General features: G+C 39.6%; 2 protein-coding genes across 7 annotated transcripts in view; one reads left to right on the top strand and one right to left on the bottom strand.

Annotated features, from left to right (window-relative positions):
* mim (missing-in-metastasis) overlaps nucleotides 1-27,528 on the bottom strand; it is a 300,696-nt gene that overhangs the window by 27,864 nt on the left and 245,304 nt on the right. For 5 of the 6 annotated variants that reach the window (XR_012452709.1, XM_074104999.1, XM_074105002.1 and 2 more), the window contains 6 exons: nucleotides 18,896-19,013; nucleotides 17,495-17,683; nucleotides 16,076-16,182; nucleotides 13,950-14,043; nucleotides 12,486-12,929; nucleotides 3,911-4,081 (listed from right to left, as the gene is read on the bottom strand). Coding sequence is in view for 5 of the 6 variants with exons in the window: in XM_074104999.1 (XP_073961100.1) it covers nucleotides 3,911-4,081; nucleotides 12,486-12,929; nucleotides 13,950-14,043; nucleotides 16,076-16,182; nucleotides 17,495-17,683; nucleotides 18,896-19,013 (1,123 nt within the window). In the remaining variant the exon portion in view is untranslated. The remainder of the gene's footprint in view (nucleotides 1-3,910; nucleotides 4,082-12,485; nucleotides 12,930-13,949; nucleotides 14,044-16,075; nucleotides 16,183-17,494; nucleotides 17,684-18,895; nucleotides 19,014-27,528) is intronic. The other variant, XM_074105004.1, reaches the window with a different exon arrangement.
* Nucleotides 21,834-26,985, top strand: LOC141440131 (uncharacterized). The gene is given in 6 exon segments (XM_074104599.1): nucleotides 21,834-21,905; nucleotides 23,744-23,779; nucleotides 26,140-26,295; nucleotides 26,297-26,315; nucleotides 26,317-26,358; nucleotides 26,842-26,985. Coding segments are annotated over 6 exon segments (423 nt in total). The 5' UTR covers nucleotides 21,834-21,879.

Below are 27,528 nucleotides of genomic sequence, written 5' to 3'. Positions count from 1 at the left end.
AACTCATGAACATTACTTTGGCGGGGTTTCATGACAGGCGCGAACGGGTAACCATGATTGGTTCGTGCTACGTCGTGCGCGCGCACTGGAAGCTCATTGGTTAACTTTCGAGTGCGCGCGCTTGACGTCGCACGGTCCGAATTGGACTCAAGAATTTATTCCTTTTTTTTTCATAACTTTAGACGGAATTAAAATACGAGTTTACATGAAAAAAAATTAACGTTCTCTTTTCTGTCGCGTTTAATCTGTATTATCTTATCAGTAAATATTCAGTTGGTTGCATCAAACGTTTTCTTATTTGTTCAAAGCCTAACTATAACGACTCTTTAGACTTATTTTTTTAACAATAGTTTGGACATCATTTAGCAATTTAAAAAGTTACTTTACCGCACAAGTGCGGTAAGTAAAATCCATACAACTTTACTGCACACTTGTGGATGCGTGCAGGAATCACTAATTTTCTATGGATATGTTGACCCACGTCAAGAGGCACTTTCCGAGCACGTGCATTGTAAAATATAAAGAGAACTGACGTTGCCATGGCGGTTTCTTTACGGTATGTGCTAGTGCCGCCCCCTGCGCAGAGCTTTGCCTAATATGCCCTATTGGTGTAATTTGTCCCAAGATATTATTATTTAATTATATAGTGACATTTTTACTAATGTTTCAAAAACGCAGGGTTCTATTTTACTGTAACCCCTGTGGCCTATGAATCGCATTTGCCCTGGTAAGGATGGACGCGGGTGGACGGCTTGGCGCGGCGTGCTTGTTTCATGTCATTTAGTAGAGTACCAGCAGAGTGCAGTTACCAGCGCTGCAGCTCTATCTACAGGGCTACTGCACATGCTGAGCCGAGTCCTTTTGTCATCACACTACAGCGCAACATCTCGAATTTCTCTCTCTTCTCCTGTTCATGTTTTTACTGTATTTATGTTGTGATGTAGTGCGTGTTTTTTATGCCAATACACGTTGTGGGTTTGAGTTGAGTTTGAGTAGCGCTGCGTGAGTCGTGTCTCTGTTCCAATAGGAACCTATTGAAACAGCACGCCACGCCAAGGCAAGCCGTGCACCAGCGGGAGTATGAGGAGGCCCTAAGGGTCACAGCAAACTTAAGAGTGACAATTTATAAAACAACACGCATATCTGAAAAAAAATAGCACCCAGGACCCATAAAGTACAATTCAATAGAATCTGTCAATTTTCTACATATTTAAGACACCCTATCGTGGGCACACTTGATTATATATGTCCCTGTTGTTGCAATTATCATCTAAAAGGAATCAAAAAAGAATAATAGTCACATCACAAAGCCTTAGGCAGCCCGGTGTTTATATTAGTAGGCTGGAAGTGTCTACAGGATTGTCAGATTCTATTGAATTGGAGTTTAGTTAACATAATTAGGGAGAGAAAGGGATAAAATTATGTGAAAAATTTGGTCTGTATCATTCAGACGACCGGATGGATAGGCCAGTCGGTATAGAGAACCTAACTGCAAAGGTCCCGGGGTGGGATCCCCGGTCGGAGCAAATTTTTGTATAAAAATACGAATGTTACGAGTCTCGGGTGTTAAGTTATGTTTTTAAGTACGTAAGTATGTCCGATACATACTACCCATAACACAAGTTTTGTTTAGGTACTTTGGCACCAGCTCAATTCAAGTGTCAAGTTTTCTGTGATATATATTTATTTATTCACACATGTATCTGTATCATTGTACAGTAAAACCTCTGATGTAAGCATTCCATATTAGTTACGCACTCTGACTCAATACTGTCGACACGCGGTTACGGAGGACGTCACACATTATGTATTTTACCTAATTACCAAGAAATGTTACTGTTTTCGGAAAAGGGAAGATGTAATGTTGTTGTATTTATGAATATTATTAGGTTTTTTTTTTGTTGGATAGGATAAGTATCACCATCATCATTATCATGTCAGCCGAAAGACGTCCACTGCTGGACATAGGCCTCCCCCAAGGCTCTCCCCTCCACTCAGACCGGTCGACTTGTGCTTTCCGCATCCACCGCGATCCCGCCATATTAACCAGGTCGTCGCTCCATCTTGTTGGAGGCCTACCGACAGCTCATCTCCCGGTCCGCGGACGCCATTCGAGAACCTTCTGACCCCATCGGCCATCAGTCCTGCGAGCAATGTGCCCCACCCACTGCCACTTCAGCTTTGCAATTCGTCGGGCTATGTCGGTAACTTTAGTTCTACGGCGGATATTATAATTTCTGATATCGGCAGCTTCGCTGTGTCTTTTCGTCTAACTAAAGTACCGCAGTGTTTGAGATCAAAAGTCTTTGACCAGTGTGTATTAACAGTGATGACAAACGGATCTGAGATGTGGGCGCTAACGATGGACCTCATGAGGAAGCTCAAAGTCACTCAGAGGGCTATGGAGAGGGCTATGCTCGGGGTTTCTCTACGGGATATAGGATAAGTATAACGATAAATAAGCTTGAAAATGATAGTGATAAATAAGGTTTAGACGAACCCAGTTAAGCAGCATTTCCACCAATAATGGGCGAGGATGTGTTGCGGGGAATGTGTTTTTCATTAACTAATAGAAACGCTTCGCTTCACTTTTGCCTCGTCTCGCTCCGCTCAGCTGTTTCCACCAGAGATATGCTATGCGAGGCGAGGTAAATAATACGTTTCTGTTGGTAAATGAAAAACACATTCCTCACACATTACTGGTGGAAACTCAGCTTAACGCTAGCGCAAGTCCCCAGCCAAGCTAGCGCTGGCCTGGCCCGTGTTGTTTAGTCATCTCATGGCCAACTGATCAATTTAAATCCTTGATTAAATTTTCATGTAGTTTGCTTGCTTTAATACATCGACTTGAAAAATAGGCCGTCGCTATTTTGCTGCCAGTACTGGCAGCGAACACTGGCTTGGTCTAAACTTAGCTTCGCTCGTTAGCCAAAGTAAGATAATAAAAGTTCTAACCCCAATGCTTACGTAAACAATTGTACATGTTATGATTGGTTTTTTGGAGTCTTTTTGTATTTTTTTTTTCAACTCTAAATTTGTTACTATTACGGGTATCCCGTGAAACCATATCGAAAATACAATCTGAGACATGGATGCACAGAAAAACCAGAAAAAGAGACCAGCGCTGGGAATCGAACCCAGGTCCTCAATTGTACATGTATTTTTTAATTTAATATGTTCATGTTTATTGAATCAGACGCTCCTTTGCGGAGTTCCGTATCAATGAACTAAAACCATTACTTATTTTCCCATATTTCATTCTTGAGAGGCAGATTTCGCGTCCAAAAAATTATAATTTATTGACCACAAAGTATTTTATGCACATTTAAGTTCTATTTTGCTTTGCTGACGTAACTGTGTGCGTGCGTGCGTGTGCGTGAGATGCCGCCAGTAAAAGTCAAGTCAATCAAGCCAAGCAAAGATTCCTCCCTACACCCCGGCTTGGTGTTTACGTAATACCTACTTGCTTGACCATAATTATCAATAGGTCCGATCTGTGACTCGCGCTCAGAGTGGTGCCTGTCGGTCAGTGGCGTAGCTAGGTAACCTAAGGCCCTGGGGCAAATAAAAAAATGGGGCCCACTGCTATCAAAACTGGTAAATACTTTATATATACAAATACTTTAAAAATGCTAAGCAACTTTATCATCAGCTATAAAGCAGAATTTCGAGGGCCCCCTGAGCTTGAGGGCTCCGGGGCACTGCCCCGCCTAGCCCCTTGGTAGCTACGCCACTGCTGTCGGTGCCGGCTAAGCGCGTCGTGGCGCGGCTCACTGTTGTAGCTGGCTCAGAGGCCGTACTACCTAACGTTTCTGACGAGGGCGATCGCAATCAAATGACAGTTCTGGTATGCAAAATCAGTCAGGCAATGCGGCCTCGGGTATGCTTATGGTATGGTGGTGTGACTCACGCTCCGAGTGGTGCCGGTCGGCGCTGTGCGCGCGCGCCGCGATGTTCCGCCGCAGCGCCAGCGGGCTGAGCGAGTCGTGTCGCGCCACGCTGTTGTAGCCGGCTATGATCTGCGACGGCTGCGCGTAGATAGTGCTTTGGCCGTACTTCTTCTCTTGCGGCAGCTTGAAACCTGGACAAAAAAAAGTGATGTTACACTACACGCGAGGATAGTAAATTTAGACGGTAAACAGGGAGTTTTTACAAGCTTTTACTTAGTTTCTTCACCTGTCCCGTTGTCTGTCTGCCTTTCTGTCTGTCTATAATCAAATCTTGCAAGTTAAATTTGACCAACTTCCAGCACCTAGTCAGATTGACTTGAAATTTGAAATATTACTTAATGTAAATCGCGTGACAATACAATAATCTAGTACTGACATCCTGGTAGTCCAGCCAGGATCGTCTCCGCAGGACGGAACTCTTCAACGGTTAATAGCATCGACTTGAAATTTGGTATGCAAATGTAGTTGGAGTGACAATGCAAGTACAGTCAGCAAAAAAGCTTGTATAAAAAATGAAATTTTTATGGTTAAGTTATTTATGGCACAATTTATTATTACCATCCATTTGTCGACCCAATCTGGAGTCGTCAAAGTAACGTTTTCCCACGCAAGACGATTATACTATCGTCAGGGCCGGCCCTAGGCATCTAGGCAGATAACTTTTTCTTATTTTATTGTACGACCCAATGTATTTACCTATGTATGACAAATAAATAAAGAAAGAAATAGGCGCCCCGGACGGGTCATGCCTCCCGGCGCCCTTATAGATACGACAAACGATAAAATACTCGTAACAGGTCCTATTTGTGAGACATAGAATACTCATACTCACTTGTACGAAATAAGTCTACAAAAGTTAGCATAGGTAAAAAACTTTAAGAAGATGACCTGTTGTATGTAGTAGTGCACAGAATTGATATGGTGCTTAAGTCATTTTTCGAATATGGGACGTGGATTTATCTATAAGGACAAGTTACTACTACATACAGTCTTTAAGTTTTTACCTATACGCCGGGTCCAATTTTCCTTTATTTCGATAACCAGTACCTATTTCGATCAAAAGCTGAAGCAATGGGTAAAAATAAAAATACTGTTTACGATCATTTGTTGGATGTATGAGTAGTTGTTTACGTTTATTTAAAATGGGTAAATCCAAATTATTTCACGTGTTTACTTCTATAAACAATAATTGTTGACTGTGTCCCGGTAATCTTATTACGCAGGTGTAATGTTATTATAGAAAATATTTTGTATTATTGTAGGTAAAAGCCGACTATTGAGTATTTTATGAGACACGGCTATGTTATTTGTTTTTGTTTTTGTCTGTAATTTATAAATCATACATTATGAGTATGTGCAGTTGGTAGGTGGATGCTCCTGTGACATCGGACAATGATTTTGTGGTAAATTTACGAAACATTGGTCGAAGCTAGGGTGGCCAGGTGCCCGGTATTTTACGGGCTATCCCTTTTTTGACGCCACAAATATTTGGGAACAGGTGACATTATTTACCGGCCCACAACTCATGTCCGACATGAGTTTGTATGGGCGTGTACACAAAAAATCTGGTCGGTATTTCCATGTCGCCATTGTCCGGGCCGGTAAATAGTGTCGCCCTTGGGATTTCGTCATTATTTAATGCCAAATAACAAATTAAAAAATGTACGGCTGCATGATCGATAGGTACAGTCGAGTTCATAAACTTGTGAGCAAAAATTTAATCTAAAATATCTGAACACGACTCTATTGTTAACGGCGTAGAAGCGTGTTCAGATATTTTTGATCAAATTTTTGCTCACAAGTTTATCAAAGTCAAAAGTCAAAATATCTTTATTCAATTTACACTACAACAACCACTTATGAACGTCAAAAAAAATCTACCATCGGTTCGGAAAAGCCTCTGTTTAGAAGAATCCGGCAAGAAACTCAACGAGGTATATTTTTTTTAAACAGATTTACAATGTTATTAAATGATATCTATACATCACAAGTATTTAACACAACTTTATTTTTAACACAGTAGGTTCGCTATTTGAAGGGATCGCCAATGCGGTTCGGAATTATTTCCAAATATCTCTCCATGATATAATCATAACTTTATAATACGCCTTACATATTAATGTCTTCTTGACAATAGATGTGAATTTTGTATCCGTTTCATTTGTAATATTTTTTTGAATTTTATTATAAATATGCAACTTCCCAGAAACGACTTTTTGGTTTTAGCCAGTCTGTAAGATGGAACTATAAGCTTCCCTGTGTTTCTAGTAGCCTTTGGGCTTAACGACGTTAGTAGGAAAATCACATATGATTATTTCAAAAACATAAAGCGCAGGCAGGCTTAGGATACCTATTTCCTTAAAAAAAGATCTTAAAGATTCACGCGTCTTCAAATTATAAATTGCTCTAATTGCTCTCTTTTGTAAGAAAAAAATTGACTCAATGTCTGCAGCAGATCCCCATAGAATAAGGCCGTACGAAATAATACTATTAAAGTAAGCAAAATTCCAAACTGCAAAAGCAGCAGAGCTCAATCTACCCGCGATTGCTGTGACGTGTGGTCCCCATTGTAGTTTAGAATCGATCGTTATAAAAATACTGTTAATTTTACAAATTCAATAGTTTGACCATTTAATTTTACATTAGAAACTGAATTCGAGTTAGATGAATTTATTAAAGAGAATTTAATACATTTGCTTTTCTTAGGATGTAGTAGCAAATTATTGGCAGCAAACGATGCGGATATCACGGACAGGGTTTCATTGGGCTCAATGAAGTCGGTGTCGTCAGTTTATGAACTCGACTGTACTGAAGCTAATTGAGAGATTACGATAAATACAATCTTCTCCAATAAAATATGATGGAAAACCGTTTATGCACAACATTAAACTTTCGTGATTTTCACTCATAGTCAAAATACCACAAACAGGACTTATCTATCACGCTAAAATACACGAGTAATATCTCGACGTTTCGACCACATTACAATGGCCGTGGTAACGAGTAGACTGAAGTGTGAGTGTCAAGTCTAAGATTGGCAATTGGAATTTTTTTGTATTCTTTATTTCAATTCCAAACAACAACTTTTCCGGTCATCCCGACCGACCTAAATTGAAAATACAAACAACATATATATTTCAGTTTGAATTTTCAATTTTTTTACGGGATGACCGTAAATTTTGAATTATGAAAATAAAATAAAAAGATTCCAAAAAACCTGTCCCTTAATTTGATTGCTTAATAACGAGCTATCTCTTGCCCGGGTGAGCGGTTAGTTCCAATGGAGTGCCGAAAAAAGTTTTTCGTTGAGGGCTACGGCATAGATGTCGCTAGCGTTACTGTTAAATAGTCTCAAACAAATATGAGGTGAGGAACATAGTTTTTAAATGTCGTGTCATACCCGTTGTACCAGCAGTGGTGTAGCGATTATGCCAGGGTCGGAACCCATTGATGGTATTATCTTTGAAATGGTTTTTCTGGGCATGCACATATGACAGTTTGTATTTTCAATTTAGTTTCAAGTCTGCCTACAAACTACCCGCAATTGGTCATTTTTATTTGTCAACCCATCACACCGACACACAACACTAACAACGTCCGACCGTCCCTCCGAACATCCATCCCGACGCCGACACTTATTTATAACAGGATTCCGCGAAGAAAGCTTTTGCATACCTCCAATGTTCATTGGCTGATATTTTCAATGTTTCACGCAGAAATTTAAAAACAAATTGACGACATCTATGATCATTATGCACATGTATATCCAGTTATAAATACCACTTATTTTAGTGGGAGCTGTAGGAAGTTGCATGTTGTCTCTCTATTGTCTGTAATGTACAAATCTTGCAAGCTAAATAAAGGACCAACTTTCAGTAGTTGGATTGACTTGAAAGGACCCCGGACCTAAAGTTTGGAAAATGTGGTTTCAGTTAAATATCCTGAGATTTTGATATGTTTTAGATTTCAGTCCTGAATAAAAGTCCTAAATAAAATTCTAAGGGTGTAGCTCTGTTTCCGAATCCCTTTCTAAGTTTAGATTAGTTTTTAGAGAATTTTGTTCAGGACTTTGTAATCTAACATATCAAAAATCTCGGGTTTATTTAACTGAAACCACATTTTCCATACTTTAGGTCAAGGGTCCTTTGGTATACTTATGTAAATTGTGTGACAATATAATAAAATAATCTGGTAGTGACATCCTGGTAGTCCGGCCAGCATCGTCTCCACTCCACAGGACGAAACTGTTCAACAGTTAATAGCATCGACTTGAAATTTGGTATGCAGATGTAGTTTCAGTGACAATACAAGTAGTCGTTCTAAAATCCGTAATTAGGTTTTTTTGTATGTGATTTTTGTGTTTTTTTTATGTATTTTGTTTTGTATAATTTGAATTTTATAGCGCATTGGTGTTAACTGTAATGCTGTAATTTTTTGTTGACTAATAAATAAATAAATAGTCAACAAAAAGTACAGTCAGCAAAAAAGTGTCTTAAAATTACATTTTTACCAAAAACTTATTTCGATTTGATTTCTGACCCCTCTTCTCTCTCACAGTAAGCTTTATAACAAATTTACCCATCAAGAAATACGCTGTCCCTCTGACTTTCTGTGAGATAATCCCACGGTGAGTCATTCAGTTGTATGACAGTGCTTTTGAGGCGTCGAATCTGATACATTTACAATTCATTGTGTAACTTCACGTAAACAGTAGTAGAGGAAAATCGTTTGTTTGTTGACAAAATGTAAGCATGATTTTGCACCCAGTTTAAGTTGATTGTTATTATGTACTATGTGCCTAATTACTTTTACGATCGGGTAGTTTCCTGGCTAAAAATATTTTTTTTTACCTACACATAATATAGTCCGTCCATACATATAATTATTTAATCCTTCAGTTAGATTATCAGATAATTAGAAAGCGGATATGAAGTAGCGATTACAAGTTTAATATGGATAAGACTAGTTACATGTAAGTATTTATTTTTATCAAGATGATGCGCAATAAATAGGATCTATTATATTTGAGCTGTATGAAACTCTTTTTATTAGAATAAAATATTTTTCTTTACATATAGTTTGTTGCAAGAATAACATTTATTGAATTTAATTATCTATAAGATTGCATAGCGCTAAGTAAGTAAGTAATAAGATAACTGTAAGACCAGTAAACAACATGATATCTAATAAAAAAATCTATCTATCTATCTAACCAATCGCACTAGTCATATCCATATTAAACTTGTAATTGCTACTTCAAATCCGCTATCAACAGATAATATTGGATACGTAATTTCTGATTTGCCAAAAAAAAAAATACAAAGATAAACCGCGAGTCACAAAGTGTCGCACGGCGTGGCGTCACACGGATTTTTTACTGGCTATCTCTTCATAATTTTTTGGTCAATTGAAAAAAGAAAAAATACGCGTCCAGACACTAACCTATTATGTATGAATTCCCCTCAACAAAGTGCATAAAGCCTAAGTGATCAAAAAACAAAAGTATACCTAGAAATAACTACAACAAAACATGTTAGGTCATCAAAACAAAAGTTACTAATTTGTTTTGAACTTGGATTATGAATAAACAAGTGTCTAGAGTAACAATAACTGTATCCCATTACTCGGCATGTTGACCCTAAAATTGGCACTAATAAGATACATAATTTAAGATCATCTTTTTGTATTTTTTTTTAAGTTATTTTTGTTAGCTTTACAAGAATCCAACGAGGCTTGAATTGAGTACACTTGTCTCACCTTGCCAAGTTTACGGTTACAAAAGTATGTTTTAACCGCGTTTTATAGTAAACAAACGTCATATGGGGAAACCACAGCAAGATCTCTCACCGAGCGAATGTTATGAATGGGAACCAAGTGAGAATTGGAAGTAACATTTATTGTGTATTGTGGCTGGTTAACCCCCGACGCAAAAAGAGGGGTGTTATAAGTTTGACCGCTATGTGTGTCTGTCTGTGGCACCGTAGCGCTTAAACGGGTGGACCGATTTGAATGCGGTTTTTTTTTATTTGAAAGCAGGTTTTCTAGCGATGGTTCTTAGACATGTTTTATCAAAATCATCAAGGTTGTCGGTTGTATTTTTTAAAGTATTAACCTTAGCGGACCCCCGACACCGACGACGCTCAGATAAAAAAATATTACTAGATACTTATACTAAATTAACTTAGGCTAAATTTGCGGGAAATCGGCATAGTCCCCGCGGGATAGGGATAAACGAATTCTTCGCAGATGAAGTCGCGGGCAACAGCTAGGTAGTGCATAATTATTTTTTACTTTTTAACTTTCTTTTTAAGTGGCGTTTTTTTTCTGGCGTTTTTATTTTTATTTTTTCTGGCGTTTTTTTATGTCGGGGGTTTTTTGGGTATCCATGCTCATAAAATAAGGGTATGATTTTATTGATCACCTAATAAATGCGTTTTCGGCGACCTAATAAATAATATTTGTTCCGAAAATAGTAGTACTATCATCTAAATTGAGTCACCAAATAATATTAAAACGGTTACCTAAATATTATTTAAAAATTACACGGAAATAATATTGATCATCAAATAATTATATTGGGTTTCATAATAAGTAATGTGACAAAAGATGTGTCACTAAAACTGAATCACCAAACAATATAGAAATGGCTTCCTAAAAAATAATTATAATCACTGGAAAATAATATTGATCATCAAATATTTGAAATGAAATTTGACGATAATGATATTACAATGAATGAAATAATAATAATAACATCTTCTCACAAATTACACCAATTGACCCAGCCCCAAACTAAGCAAAGTTTGTTCTATGGGTGCTAAACAACGGGTAGACATACATACATACCTATACTTAAATACATATAAACATCCAAGACTCAAGTACCTACTAGAAACATTTATATTCATCATACAAGTATAAGCAAAAAATGTTCGGCTCGGCTCGCGCACTGAGGGTCGCAGTTCTACCTAACTAAGTAAACTAAATTTAAGAGACAGAAAATATAGTTTCCATAAAATAAATGCGAAAGCGTGTGTATTTATGTGTTTGTCCGTCTTCACGTCGAAACAAAGCGACGGATCGACGTGATTTTTGGCATAGAGATAGTTTATGGGCCCGAGAGAGACATATCCCGGAAAAATACACAGTTCCCGAGGGAACAGCGCGCGACAACCGAACTCCACGCGGGCGAAGCCGCGGGCAAAAGCCAGTAGTTTATAAATAAAGGCCATTTTGAAAACTAACATCATCATATCAGGTGTAGGACGTCCACTATTAGACACGCCTCCCCCATAGATCTCCAGTTGCTTCTTTGGAAGCGGCCTGCATGTAAACTCGCGGCTTTAACCAGGTCATCCGTCCATTTCGTCGGTGGACGTCGCTCGGCGCGATCTCCATTCGAGAACTTTTCGGCCCCAACGGCCATCACTTCTCCGTGCTATACGGCCCGCATTTCCACTTCAACGAGCTAATACGCTTGGCTATGTCGGTGACCCTCGTTGTTCTAAGTAAATATAACCTCATTTATGAAAACCAGCGCTATCAAACAACGTGATGAATGAAGCCGTTTAGGAACTCGGCAAGGGTGCCGGCAAATAGGCGTTTACTGTGATTCAGACATTTCACGTGAACATGTTGTTGTTTTTAATGTTCATGTGTCCTTATTATTTGTTGTTATTTGCTGTATTTGGCCTCGAGAGGCAATAATTCTGTTAACAGACAAACGTGGTCTCTAAATAAGTACATTGGAGATTAACAGTAACCTTTTCGTTGAAGGAAAACTTTGCAAGAAAACATGCGAAGCAAATTAGTGCGTGTGAAATTCCCGATGGAACCACATAACTTTACAGTCATTGTCAAAGGTCAAATTGTAAAATCCACAAACTCGACGGTTGACATTGACGTAACACATGAAAAAACTCACTTTTTAACATTCACTACACACAACACTTTAGCTACGGCTTTGAGGAATCATCATAAATTAAGAACATTTACACTGTTTTACAACACATAATTCATAATTCTTGATTATCTTTTAAACATCACGAGTTAGTGTCATGTAGAAATAAACTTCATCTGACGCGTAGAATGTTCCCTTAAAGCTATCGGAAGTCAAAAATAGCACTTTGTATAAAACTATTTCCATTCGTGTAATTTGCTTTACATTACGAGGCTGCAAAGCGAACGAGTTGGATGTGGCCAATCTAGTGTCGTAATATATCGCGACTTGCACGATTTCACTTGCGTCTAACTAAACTTGACTTAAAACAATAACAACAATAACCTAAAATAACCAACAAAAAGATGGAAAACCCCCGACTTCGTCACTTTAAAGTTCAATATCTCAAAAACGGCTAAACCGATTTTGACGAATCATGTCTTGAAAAAATCAAAACTTGATTTAAAATAAAAAAACCGCATTCAAATCGGTCCACCCGTTTAAGAGCTACGGTGCCACAGACAGACACACATAGCGATCAAACTTATTATAACACCCCTCTTTTTGCGTCAGGGGCTAAAAAGAAATGTACTCACCCGTCTGTCCGTAATGCGATTCGTTGGCCGCCCGCGGGCCGAAGCTTGAGAACGAGTTATTCTCCCCATAGCTCGGCGTGGACGGACTCGACCCATGCGGGGACCCCTTCCCATCGCTATACACCGCATTGCCCCCATACAGATCAGAACTGGAACTGTTCAGGCTATTCTTCCTGACATAAATAGAGTTCTGCTCAACATAAGCCATTATCCTATGGCCCGTCTGCCCGTATATAGGGTTGAGATTCCCGGTGCTGTTTAGACTGGTGCTTGAGGAGAAGTTGCTCTTCGCTTGCTGGAAGGTTGTTAGGGGTTGTGTAGGGCTTTGGGTATGGGGCGGGTTGGGCGTTGGGGTCTGTTGGAGGGTCCGGCGCACCAGGCCGGGGGAGGCCGGCATGTGTTTCAGTTCGGTCAGCTGCTTCACCGTTTCGGCTACGTTTATGCCTGAAAATATAAAGCGTTTACGGTTAGAAAATCCTAGAAACACCGTAAAGTTAGTATCTTGTAGGTGGTAGGACCTTGTGCAAGGTCCGCCCGGATTGCTACCACTATCTTGCTCGCTAATCCTGCCGTGAAGCAGCAGTGCTTGCACTGTTATTTCGGCGTGGAGAGTAAGACAGCCGGTGAAATTACTGGCACTTGAGGTATCCCATCTTAGGCCTCTAGGTTGTCAACGCATCTACAATACCCCTGGTGTTGCAGATGTTTATGGGCGGTGGTGATCTCTTACCATCAGGAGACCCACTTGCTCGTTTGCCATCCAGTGGAATAATAAAAAAAAACTTGTGAAATGCCTACACAACACACACAAATCACACAAATCCCAACTATCAGCACCGTCACACGGCCACGTTTTAAACACAACCAGATTTCATCTTCAGAGCAACACAATCGTTCACCATGCTACGGTATGCTTGTGTTGTTATTAAGATTAACTCTGGTTGAGTTTGAAACGCGTCAGTGTAATGCGATGTTGGTGATAGTTGGGTTTGTATGATTCAAAAAAATTAAGAGATTAAGAGAGACATTTATTTTGACCCAGCAGTACTACAACCTTACAGCAATAAGACAAAAACACTGAAACTAAGAATGGTCTCCATTCAGCATGTGTTGCCATAGGTTATGTGCAGCAGGTTATTCCGTTGTACCGCTGCGTCGCTGGCAGGGCGGCGAGGAAGGAACATCCCGGGGGTTTTAGTGGGTAAAAACCCCACATAACCTCATCGCCTCCCCGTGATGATGGGGTATCTGGTGGCAGATTTCCCCCGGGCAACAAAAAAAAAAAAGGTTATGTGCAGCAACGCTGGTTTCCTGTAAGGATTCGTGTGTTCTTACAGATTGGAGGTAGAGGAGCTGCGTTAACGCGCATAGACTTAGCTATCATATCATTATTTTAGTTCATTGACCTTCGCAAAGTAACGCCTGATTCAATAAATTAGCACTGAGGTACCGCAGTAAAGTTACCTGGGTTGGAGTCAGACTCCGGCTGCAGTAGGAACGCAGGCGGCGGCGGCAGGTGCTCCGTCTCGCTTCCACTCATCGCATTCTGGTTGTTGCCCTTCAATAAATAACATCATCATCAAAATACAAAAAAAAAGTATGTAGATCATTATGTTCGTTGGATTTTGGATTTAGTATTTGCATGCAAACGCCTACCTAATTAAATAGCAATAAACACCATTCATTCTACGTGAATTTTGCTGGTCTTAATCAAATCTCGAACCGAATAACTAAATATAACAATTGATTTCGACGTTTCGTTTTTTTTTTTTTTTTACTATTTAAATTTTTGTTTTATTTGTGTTCAATTATGTAAATATTTCTTTCTTTCTTTCGGATTTTGTACAATGTTTTCGTTTTTACATATCATTTTAATTGCCCTATGCCATATAGTTTTTACTTGAATAAGAGGTTTTTTTTATAGTTTTTTTCGCCTTTGATAGGAAGGAGTGGAGCAAGAGAGGAGAGTCCTTTGCCCAGCAGTGGGACACAAAAAAGAGGTTTTGAAAACCGTGTCTCCAATCATCACATATACGGTCGATGAATTTCTAAAGAACAGCCTTACACGTGCTGTCGCCAGCATTATTTAATGCCAGCCGTCCTTTTCTATTCTCAAACCTATATTGCATGAGTGAGCAAACTAGGAATAGTTTTATCAGTTATTAAGATGTGAAGTACGAACGGATATCAACGTCCGGGAGCCAGCACATTGCACTCTCCGGAATCACGTGCTGTTTTCTCACGGTATATAACTCGTTAACCTCTTCACCGCCACAAAACAAACGAAGTGACGCGCTCTGCTCTGTAGGCCACCGAAAAACCAGCGACAGACCAACTTGATTTTTAATTCCATTACAGAAAGATTAATTTCGAATTGCATGTTGGTCATGTACAGATACTCTTAACCGTGGCGTGTGAGGCATTCCATTGGCTGTTATATGGCGGTGAAGAGGTTAACTTGAAAATAAATACAGTACGAATTTAAGGGCTGTTTCACCACCCATTGATTATTATTATAATTTTTTAAGGATAAATGTGATGCCGTCTCCGTCTATTCGAACAAAACAAACAGAGACAGCATCACTTTATCCGTCAGATAAATTTAACCAATGGATGGTGAAACAAGGGGTTAGTGAATAATCCGTTCCCATCGTGACAATTCTGAACACACGACTTCTTCCGAATGCTGTAGACTGTAGACATGTTTGTATTAAATAAATAGGTTATTTTATTTATTAGTGACAAAGATCAAACGAAAGTACATCACACTGAGATGTTAAAACATCCACGATCAAATTGTATAGAGAATGTAGTATAAACAAAAATCGAATAAAAATCTTAACTTTGGTGTTAACCACTCTATAGATGACTGATTTATCTCAATGCGACCTTCGCCTACGCTGTCTGGATAAGTACTGAGGCTGACTGAAGTAGCATGACGCATACGAATGTTTCCGAGAAAATACGATGGGAAAGGATTATTACACAGGTGTCATGTGTTTACATTGAAAATACAAACTGAAATATAGATGCACAGAAAAACCAGAAAAATAAGACCATCATCACCATTCCAGTTTGTATTTTCAATTTAGGTTTTACGGGATGACCGTAAAAGTAAAAATTTGGAATTGAAATAAAAAATACAAAAAGATTCCAAAAAACCAATCTTAATTTGATTGCTTAGTAACGATATCTCTTGTCCGGGTGAGCGGTTAGTTCCAATGGAGTGCCGAAAAAGTTTCTCGGTGAGGGCTACGGCATAGATGTCGCTAGCGTTACTGCTTAAGTGGCTAAATAAGAAACAAACAAGCTGAGATATGAGGTGCATAGGGGAAATTCGTGTCGGTACTGTTGACCACCAGTGGTGTAGCGGTATAGCACGCGGTACGGAATACCGAGGACCTGGGTTCGATTCCCAGTGATGGTCTTATTTTTCTGGTTTTTCTGTGCATCTATATTTCAGTTTGTATTTTCAATTTAGGTTTTACGGGATGACCGTAAAAGTAAAAATTTGAAATTGAAATAAAAAATACAAAAAGATTCCAAAAAACCAATCTTAATGTATTTACACTCAAACAAAAATTAGTTACCTGTACGTATGCGGGTCGTTGCGGACGCGAGATAGAAGAGGAGCGTCGGACGGGCGGTGGCGGCTTGCCCTGCGAGCTGGAGGAGCCGCGTCGGGACCAAGCGCCCGCTGCACGGGGAAGCAAAACGTTTATGCAACTAGGCCGCAAAGGGCACCTTTACATGTCACCTTTTTATACCAGCGCTTTCGGAAAGAACATCATTGTCAAAAGGAATACGCAGCAAGAAACAGGACATAATTATATTACAATTCTCTTAACTATTAAAGCTAGCGAAATAAAGTATCATCTGCTTTTTATACTAACTATTTAGGACCAATTGACACGACAGCGCTTTTTATATCAAGCAATGTAGAACTTTTGACGTCGTGTGGTAAATAGTGAGTCGGATGGAACTTAAAAAAAAAATTGCGCCAATAATTTTTACTGCGCCTTGTTAATTCTTAGAGCTTTTGTACACCGCGTTTTTGAAACGCACAGTCGTTGAGCGTTTTAGAAACGCGCGTTGACAGCACGTTTTTCTTTCCATAGAGCAGCCATACTACTCGCGTGCGTATCGCGTTGGTATCGATCGATACAAACGCGCGTCGACGGCGCGTCTAAAAAACGCAGTACGCAAATAGGACGCTTGTATATAAAATATATTTCGTACCTCTTTTTTTTTGCTATGCGCTGCATTATATACCGCAGCGCTACGCTATTATTTTACGCTTTTATGCGCATTTAAAAAAAAAAGAAGTATTTCCTTACATAATTTTTAGTGACAACAAAAGGTGCCCGGTGATTGCTATACGAGTAATACAGGCGCAAAATGAAAAGGCTAAAGAAGTACCTAACTGTACATTAAACATCCGTGATTTTATTTAAGAAATCTGATAATAAACACAACAGAAAGCTATCGATCTACAGATTCTACGGCAACTAAACACCAAATTGCATGCTCATGCGACTGAAAAGAGTATTTTCAACACACGCTTCTCATTTCAATACAAGTCAGGGAGTGTGAGTAAATCGCGGTGTCATCGCCAACACACTCGCTACAATTCATAACTCCGCCCGTGGTTTAGGTACGCTCGACTTTATTCCCTCAGGTCAGATCTCGCTAGTCTCGTCGAGGCTCCAACGTCTGGTATGTTGAGGTGCGAACCTGGAGTCTAAATTTACCTATGCTGAGGTGTGAAACCAGTGGACTAGGGTCTAAATTTACTCACCGAAAACTGGCGTCTTATCAACACAGTCAGCATCTGTCTCATAGAACCCGACTCCACGGCTAGATGTCGCCACCACCGCTAATAATTTACCTGTCGTGGACACAGGACGCCGTTTCGGCACAGCCGGCTTCTTCCCTATAGTAGAGGTCAGATCTCACTAATCTCATCAAGAGTCCAATGCTAGATGTCGCCACCACCGCTATATATTTACCTGTCATGGACACAGGCCGCCGTTTCGGCACAGCCGGCTTCTTCCCTATAGTAGCGAAGGCGGGAGTCTCGCAAGTCTCATCGAGCGATCTCACGGCCTCCTCGAGACTGCCGAGCGAGATGGAGAAACACTCGCGCGCGGCCGCGATGTTGGCGTCACTGTCGCGCCGGAGCGTCACTATCTCCGAGTCTGGCGCCGCAAATTAATGGCGTGCAAGGCGTTAAACAAAACAACAACAACAAAAACAAAAACAAATATTATAGTGTTGTCTAACCCTCTGACCGATTACAGCTTCTTATCTATAAAGTTATTTACGGCAATTAATTTTAACATAAGTTTTTTGCTTCATCCATTCATTCATTACACACGTAAGTATACCGAAGCTCAATTTAATCCATTTTCCAAGATTTTAATCAATTAACACGGCGAGTTAAATAAAATCTTGTGTAAAATAATCATTTTACAAGCTTTTTTTTAAGACCGAATCTTGCAATTCAAATTTCGCCTTTTCTGGGGATCGAGTTGACTTTAAATTTAGAAAGAAAGCAAAAAAATAAACATTTATTCACTATTCGCAAAAACTAACATCACATGGAGTGTAGGTACCGGTAGATATAAAAATAAAAAGCAAAAATAAAATTTTATACGGATCGTGGTGTGGATGACAATGCTGTACTTGCATAAAAAAAGATAGCTTTTTTAAATCTTAATCGTCATATTTGTAAACTATTTATAACATGAATGAGCCGTTGGTCAAAAGGTTAGCGGATACTAAAACTAAGAACAGCAAATACAAATTAAATTGACGAAAACGCCAAACAAACTAAAAATAACATCGAAGTGAACACAAGGTGAAAATTAAACACATCATAGGCATGCCTAAAACTACAGTTTCCTATGAACTGACATGTGTTAAACACGTGTTCAACGACTGTCTACGTTTATGGGGTAGCACGTTTAACATTTAAAAAAAATCAACATTTATTCACAGCTTTTAAAATAATAGTATTCTTTATTCATAAACGCTTGTTAAGCCCATGTAAACTTAACATTTGTTTGTCTTTGTCTGTCACTTAAACATTTGCCTTTGCTCCAAACTTTTGTTCAACATGCAATGATGGACATATGTTTACTACAGTTAAATCTTACAAGTTAAATTTGACCAACTTCCACAGGTCAGATTGACTAGAAATTCGGCATACACATCTAAATTGAATGCAATGCAAGTAGAGTAAACAAAAAGTACAGTCAGCAAAAAAGCTTGCATTAAAAATTTTTTTTTTTCACATCAGCTTATTTAACCCTATCGTGCCAGAGGCCCTGAGAGGGTTTGTTTGCAACAAAACAGTTCGTAGTTCAAATCATACGCCATGCTTCGACCATCAGCTGACCAGAACTGACCTTCGGGATGCTGGATCTGATGCTGGTGCGCGTGGTCTTCCGCGGCGAAGGCCCCCTGGCTGCCGTAGCCACTCGAGGACTCCAGGGAGGACTCGCTGGCGCTGCTCTCCGAGCATACCTGGAAAATAAATGAAATTAAATAAGTTTTTGTTCAAAATAAAATTTTAAACGCAAGCCTTTTTGTCGACTGTATTTTTGTTGACTGTACTTTTTTTGTCTACAAAAGTACATTTCCGTGCCAAATTTCAAGTCGATGCCATTAACCGTTGAGAAGTTCCGTCCTGCAGAGACGATCCTGGCCGAACCACCAGGATGTCACTACCAGATTATTATTATACATATACCAGATTAACATAAGTATGCCAAATTTCAAGTCAATCTGACCACTAAAAGTGCGTCAAATTTAACTTGCAAATTTTGGCCCGCACATAGACAACATATACAACACACATTGCAAATTAAATAAAAACTTGTAACATGAAATCGCGGTCGATGCAAGTGGCGAGTTGTCGTTCATTGCGGCGTTCTAAGGGGGAGGCCTTTGTTCAGCAGTGGACGTCTTCCGGCGACAACGACACATACGTACACACACACCTACACACACGGTACGTAAGTACGGCGACATTTGACAACTGACAGCTGTCATTCCGACCTCTTTTTTTTAGATCAAACAGACCAAGCCACAAAACCTATTAATCTCGCAAAACGTGTGGTTTGCCGAAATAAACTTTCAATTCATTTTTACAAAAATATTATAAGTATATCTACAGGAGTAAGCTACATTATAATTATAAGTCTACTATCAATAAAAAACATAATATGGACCATCCTAGAAAACTTAAGGTACCCAATTAGCTCGTTAAATTGGCAATGGGCCGTTGGGGTCGAAAAGTTCTCGAATGATAAGACGTCCGCCAAGGAGATGGATGGATGACCTGGTTAAAGCCATCGGTTCATGGTGGATGGAGCTCATTTCCAACCGAAGCATCTGGAGGTCTATGGGGAGGCCTATTATCCAACAGTGGACGTTCTACGGCTGATATGAAGATGATGATGAATTAGAACACACTGAAAAAAAAGAGAAAAGAAACGCCGGGAATCGAAGCCGCGTCTTCGCTTATCCGGGGTAAACAGGTATACTGCACGGACCCCAAAGTAGGGGAGTGCAGGGCGTAGCGTGCAGGGGACACCACCATCAAAATATCCCGAAGTGCCCAATTAAAAAAAAAAATGGAATTAGCTACTCATTCAATTTAAAGTTATATATATAATAGATATTTTAAAAAGTAGCGTATATATTTCACGTGCACACACACACACACACACACACATGAGCGCGTGCACACACACCCACGGCGCGGTGCGGACGCTCGAATTCGCATTTATAACGTTAGTAGGAGATTTAAAAGACCCGTTAGTACATATTTAATATGTATAAAAATAAGTAGCTAATACCTTTGGCAATAACACAGCAAGCTTCATTATTTGCTCGACAAACTACGCATGACAAGCTAACATACAAAACGCGACGACTTAGTATTGAATTACATTTCGTGTGTACCAAAACCGTAGACAAAGCAGCAACAGTAGCACGGTACGAAAATTAATAAATATTTAGTTTTATAATATATTATGTAAAGCGCATTGAGTACATATTGATATTATAATTTATGCGTGAGATTATTTTCTTGTTAGCTGTTTACGTTCGGGGTTCAAGGAACAATGGTTGCTTGGCTTGGTCATTTCATTTAACTTTAATACGTCCCCTATACCGCGATGAAGACTTCTTGGTAGTTGTGCAGAGCCATCTTATGCTGCATTTACACGCTTGCCGAGACTTGGCAAACGACTACTAGCACCAAGTCTATATAAAGGCTTGTATGCCATTTAAACGCCTGCAAGTGCGTTATTATGGTCCGTTTATATCTACAGACATTGAGCGTGCCAGACACGTGTCGTGGGAGAAAAAATTATATTCTTCTATACAATGTTTATTTACGTACTTATATCTATCGATACACGGCCGAGCAGACGCCGACAGGCACTTAATATAATTAATATTATTTTGTCTGCCACGGCACGTCTCTGGCACGCTCAATGTCTGTAGGTATAAACGGACCTTTATGCCCCGGACAGGCAAACATGGCAGACGTGGACCTCGAAGTTGCTAAGGCGTTTATGTTTGTCATGACATATTGTAATTGCTAACGTGTAAATACGTCACAAGCGCTCGCCACTGCCACAAGCTTCCTTTGAGACGTGTTCAAAAACCGACACTTGCCCGAATCGGCGACAAGCTCTTGCAAGCCAAACACCTCTGTTCACACGCTTGTATTTGTGAAAGGTTGTCGATGCTTGGCGAGCGTGTAAATTTACTATCAGAGCGTGCCGAGACCCTTGGCCACTAATATGGGATGTCATTGGCAACAAAGATTAATACATTTCGTTTATTAATAGGACTGACTTCCGGAGCCCGTTTGAGGTCGGGCGCTCTAGTAAGTAAGTAGTCAACCAATAATGATGAAATTTGATAAAGAGATTGTTTTATACCCTGAGAAGGACATAAGATGGTTTTTATTCCGGAAAGTCGTATTCCACGGGATGACAATAAACGAATTTCGTGCCGATGACATAGCGGGCCACAGCTATTAAATCATTTTCAAGTGCCATTTCATCTTAAAAGTATTCACTTTGACCCAGAACTTTAACTGACTACTTCATTATTTTTTTATTTCATTGACAAAAGAAAAAATACGATTCCAATGTTTCCAGATAATCTAACAGACGCATAATTAGAATCTATGAAACACTAACTAATTTTATTATAGTTTTAAAAAAATGAAGATTTTCTATTCTAAATAACATGGCGTTAAAAATGTTAAAAGATCAAGAAATCCGAGCGTAGTAGCCGATGCATTGAATACGATACGCGATATAACGAGCCGTGCGCGCGCGACGAATGCAGTTACGACCACCTCTCCACTATGACCGATCACGCTATTGCTTTCATGTGAGTAGCAAATTTTTATTTCTTGGAAGTGAATTCGATGAATTGATATAATACTTTAGTTCTAGCGCGACATGATTTATAAAACTAAGTGTGGCTCAACTCGCGAATTAAGTCAGGAAGGGTCTGACTAGTTTCAGCTTTTTGAGAAGCCCTTTCTCAAGGGCGAATGCGATAAAGATGGTGTACGAAGCGCTACCCTCAAACGAAGAATTGAAATGATGAATTTGATCATTAAAGGACTGTGGCAGTGGCAGTCAATTAAGTATTTCATCATCATCTTGGCCAATATACGTCCCACTGCACTGGGATGTAGTTCGTAAAACTGGTTGGATATGGATCCCGTTCGAGTCTCAAAGGGCTAACAATTTCAGCTCATTTAGACTCCAAGTTCCTGCCAAGCACCAGCAGATGTTCCTGCGCTCCGACTTTTGGCCGGAGCGTGTGTTGTTGTTCCATCCTTTGCGACGCTTTGCGACGAAGGCAACGACCAAAAATCCCTAATTATTTTTTTACATTCATTTAATTTTTTTTTATTCGACTGGATGGCAAAGGAGCAAGTGGGTCTCCTGATGGTAAGAGATCAGATCACCACCGCCCATAAACATCTGCAACACCAGGGGTATTGCAGATGCGTTTCCAACCTAGAGGCCTAAGATGGGATACCTCAAGTGCCAGAAATTTCACCGGCTGTCTTACTCTCCACGCCGAAACACAACAGTGCAAGCACTGCTGCTTCACGGCAGGATAAGCGAGCAAGATGGTGGTATGGTATGGATGGGTCCTCCTAGGTCTGCCTCTGCACCGGTGCCCGACGCATGGAACCCAATCGGTGATTACTTTGACCCATCGATCCGGATCCATGCGGCAGACGTGTCCCGCTCAGTCTCATTTTAATTTGGCGGTCTTCATTCCCACATCGACAATTTGAGTTCCGGAGCGCAAATCCTTGTTTCTGATTCTATCAGATCTCCGAACACCTAGAATACTGCGCTCTATAGCTCGCTGGCAAATCTTGAGTCTGGACTTCTGAGCCTCAGTCAAAGACCAGGTCTGAGCGCCGTAGGTTAGGATGGGCATTGGGCAGGATACACATATCGACGAGCTTGCGTTTCAGGGTTAAAGGAAGACAAATAAATTAAAAAGGGTAAATAAAAATTTGGTTTTCAGGAAGTCTCATGCCAGTAAAACCCCAGAATTTCCACGGGATCGGAATAAAATCTCGGAATTTCAACCACTGGGTTAAACATGGAAATTGGCACGTTGTTTTTAATGCAACGTCAATGAAAAACAGGGTGTAATTTTTGGGAAGTCTGATGGGAACTTAGTAAACTCACGGAATTTCCATTCGATTTGCTACTAATATTATAAATACAAAAATTTGTGAGTGTGTGTTTGTTTCCCCTTCACGCTAAAATAAGTGGACATTAGGATGAAATTTGGTGTGTAGATAGCTAGATGTCTGGAATAACACATAGGCTACATTTTATACCGATATTGCCACGAGATCGAAATAAAATCTCGAAATTTCACCCGCTGGATTAAAATCATAGAAATTGGCATGGTTTTTAATGCAACGTTAATGAGAACCAGGATGTATTTTTTTCGGAATTCCCATTGGAATATACTAAAATCCCGGAATTTCAATTCAACTACCATATCAAATGGATTGCGCGTGCGAAGCCACGGGTAATGTCTAGTATTTAATGTATATAAGACTATAATTGCTATTGTGAACGGTCCAGACAATGGACTAAGTATGTTTATTATAGCCAGCTAACTATTACATAGCGACATATTATTAAACACACTACTAAATGTTACATAATTGTTGTTTTCAGAGTAGCTGTAAACCTACTTCAAGTTACATGTGGATGGTAAGTTAAAATATTTCTACAATACAATACAATTACTCTTTATTGTACAACAGAAATAGTAAGACAAGACTCAAGGTTCTACAAGATTTTATTTAACTAAGAGTAAATTGTGTGTGAGAGAGAGAACATTTACTTACACATATTGGATACACAGAAAAACATATACCTAAGAGGGAAAGAATAAATAAATATACAACGCAAACTTAAATTTTGATTATATCCCACTATTATAAAAGAAAAAGTTTGTAAGTCTGTTTGCTTGTTTGTTGCTTCACGTCTAAACCATTGAACCGATTTAGATGAAATTCGGTATACAAATAGTTTGAGACCCGGAGAAGGACATAGGATAGTTTTTATCTCGGTAAACTGCATAGCTCCCGCGGGATAGCGATAAAAGGATTCTACGCGGACGGAGCCGCGAGTAACGGCTAGTTCGAATATAAAACATCATCAGGTACAAGTAATTCATACTGTAAATTCCGCTGAAACAGAAGTAAAAATTTAATTTAGTCTATTGCGATAACGCCGGCGAAACCAGATTTACAGCGTTTAAAATGATTTAAGAAACAACAACAACCGCAAGTTTTATTACGGAAATTCCATTTGCCGCATAGTTTCCTGGGGGATTTTGAACTAGTTTGCACTTTCGAAGCCGTTGGAAATCTCGTCACGGATATTTTTTTTCTTTCCTTCTTGTTTATATAGAGCATATGCAAGCATTTTTTTTATTTGTTCAAATATATCTTCATTGTTTAACAAACCGAGTTGTAAAAGATTTTTTTAAATATATAAAAAAAACACGAAGATATGGACGTTTTTCTATGACGATTATAGCTTCACAATCTTCTTTCGAATAGACAAACAATTTTAAGCTACCTTTAATAACAAAGTTATAAAGGTTTGAAATTCAAGATTCGATAGAGAAAGAAGACATACTTGCATGTGACGTCACACGCAACTAGCGCCACACTTGCTGCATAGGGAAAAGCTTTTGGGAAAGAGACAGGTACTTACATAGATTTTTCAAAAAAATCATTATAAATCCAATTTTCAACCGATTTAAGTTTTCTCTTCGCAAACACTCAAAGTAAAACTCAAAGTCAAAATATCTTTATTCAATTTAGGCACTTATGAATGTCAAAAAAAATCTACCACCGGTTCGGAAAAACCTCTGTTGGGATGAATCCGGCAAGAAACTCGACGAGGTATATTTTTTTAAACAGATTTACAATATTATTAAATGATATCTATACATCACAAGTATACCTACAAGTATACCTTTCTGTATACCTATATTTTCACAATAATAATATATAAGACATGGCGAATTCAGGAGTTGTCAAATACCGTATTGTCAATAAGACAGAGAGTTCCGTCATAGACTTTGACGTCATATGCTACGACGGCCAAAGAAAGAGAGAGAGATAGCATGCAGACTTCAATCGCTCATACTCGTATCTTGCTTATTCTGCAACAGATATTGATGGTTTTTTCGTCATTCGTTTTATTTTCCGGTTTTCTATTAAGTTAAATTATTTAAGAGAAAAAATTGTGTTCCATGCATATTCCCTATTATCGTTTCATCATCATCCCAGCCTATATATGTCCCACTGCTGGGCACAGGCCTCCTCTCGAAATGAGAGGGCTTGGGCCGTAGTTCCCACGCGGGCCCAGTGCGGATTGGGAACTTCACACATACCAGTGAATTGCTTGGCAGGTTTGTGCAGGTTTCCTCACGATGTTTTCCTTCACCGTAAAGCTCGGGGTAAATTTCAAATGTAATTTCGCACATGAATTCCGAAAAACTCAGAGGTGCGAGCCGGGATTTGAACCCACGATCCTCTGCTTGAGAGGCCATAGGTCAAACCACTCGGCCACCACGGCTTATTATCGTTTGACCGGTAATAATTGTAATACGTACACTATGCTTCGCTTCGTGGTTAAACAAAACTACATACGTACTGATGAATACGAAACTTCCTCCATTTTTGAATTCGGTAAAAACATGGCTAAGCATTTCTCCAGTCAGTGGAAATTAAAAAATATCCCTTCGGCAGCATCAATTAACTACGTCAAGCGTTTGGAGGGGGAAGGAGGGAACCCAATCTCACTTGGGGGAGAGGGTGATCTCGGCTAATAACACTTTTTTTTTCGCAAAAAAACTGTAAAATTGTAAGAAAACTGGGTTTATGATTAAGTCAGGGATGAAAAAACTCTTCCAAAAGATCGAAATTAGTCTGACCGTTCCTGACTTATAATCATGAGTTGAACAGTTATTTTCTTTAACGCTAATACTGACGTTTAAATTGAATGCCCTGAGAATATAAATTGTAATTCACCACCCTTTCTCTCCATTTCAGCCCCGAATTCTCCAAGCCCCCATCCAGTCCAGTCCCCGATGCTGGCGCCAGCAAAGCAGCGTACAAGTCCGGAGAAATCCTGGACATGCCGCCGCCAATCACGCTGGAGAGTGTGAAGACCAAACTGAGGGAGACGGGCATATTCGACAGCCAGGACCTCATTGAATGAGAGGGAGAAAAAAAGAGTTAGGGAAGCTGTTCGACTCTATTGAGATCATGGTAAGATTCATCATCATCAGCCGGAAGACGTCAACTGCTGAACAAAGGCCTCCCCATTAGAACGCCACAATGAGCGAAAACTCGCCACTTGCATCCACCAGTCGCCCGCAACTCTCACGATGTCATCAGTCCAACTTTTGGGAGGCCTGCCAAGGCTTTATCTCTTGGTTCGTGCGCCACTCGAGGACTTTCCCCCCTCACCGGTTATTTGTTCTTCGAGCGATGTGGCCTGCCTTTGGGACTTCTGTTTTTCGACGAATTTTCGTATTCCGAATTCCAAAGCAACCACTTAAAATTGCATATTCTTCGTTATTATGGTATGAAATTTGACGCCGGTGTCTTACATGCAAACGTTAATTAAACGTATTTGGGAATTTCCGTTCCAATTTAGTAAAGTCCCGAAGTTTCAGTTCAACTGCTGTAGGTATCTAATGATTAACGCGTGCGAAGCCCGGGTAAACTCTAGTATAATCTAAATTCCAGATGACGTCACGAACACGGCAGCCATCCAACGTGCAGAGCATGTTCGCTTCCCTGCGCCTCGTGGAGCGCGTGGTCAAGAAGCAGTTAAAAGAGGGCCAGGTCTCGGACAGTCTCGCCGACAAGTTCCATTGGGAGAAGCTGTGAGTACACGATGACTTAATAGGTGATTAAATCAGATTCAGATCAGAAAGTTTTTACAGAGGCCAAGTAAAAATCAATCTTATACCAACGTCATAAACTGTACCATTTTTTCTTTTTGATGTTACTGTTAGGTAATACCTACCAAATACAACTTATTTTCACGTTACACGTGTCACATTTTATAAGATTCTCTACCCGAAGAGTGACAAATAAAATCCTATATATCGCAACACTGTCTGTCCTTTGGTCTGTCTGTCCGTCCCTCTATTGTTTGATGCAATACATACAGGCCACTGTACCTATCGCATTAAACAGTAGATGGACCGCTGAAATGTATGTATACCTATATAAATAAATTTCCATTGCCGCTACAGGAAAAATAAGAAAAAATAACTGGATCCTAACCCACCAACCCAAAACATCCACACTGCATCCATTTTGTTTTGTAAGCGGGACTGTGTTAACTTGGCTTGACTGCATGGCATAATTTTGATTACCTACTTTACAAGTCGAACCCAAAACTTTTCTGTAAGACTATTATTCTCA

This window comes from Choristoneura fumiferana, chromosome 22 (genome assembly GCF_025370935.1).
Source record: "Choristoneura fumiferana chromosome 22, NRCan_CFum_1, whole genome shotgun sequence".
NCBI lineage: Eukaryota > Metazoa > Arthropoda > Insecta > Lepidoptera > Tortricidae > Choristoneura > Choristoneura fumiferana.
The sequence above is the reverse complement of the archived record's forward strand: the minus strand, read 5'-3'. Positions and strand labels throughout refer to the sequence as shown.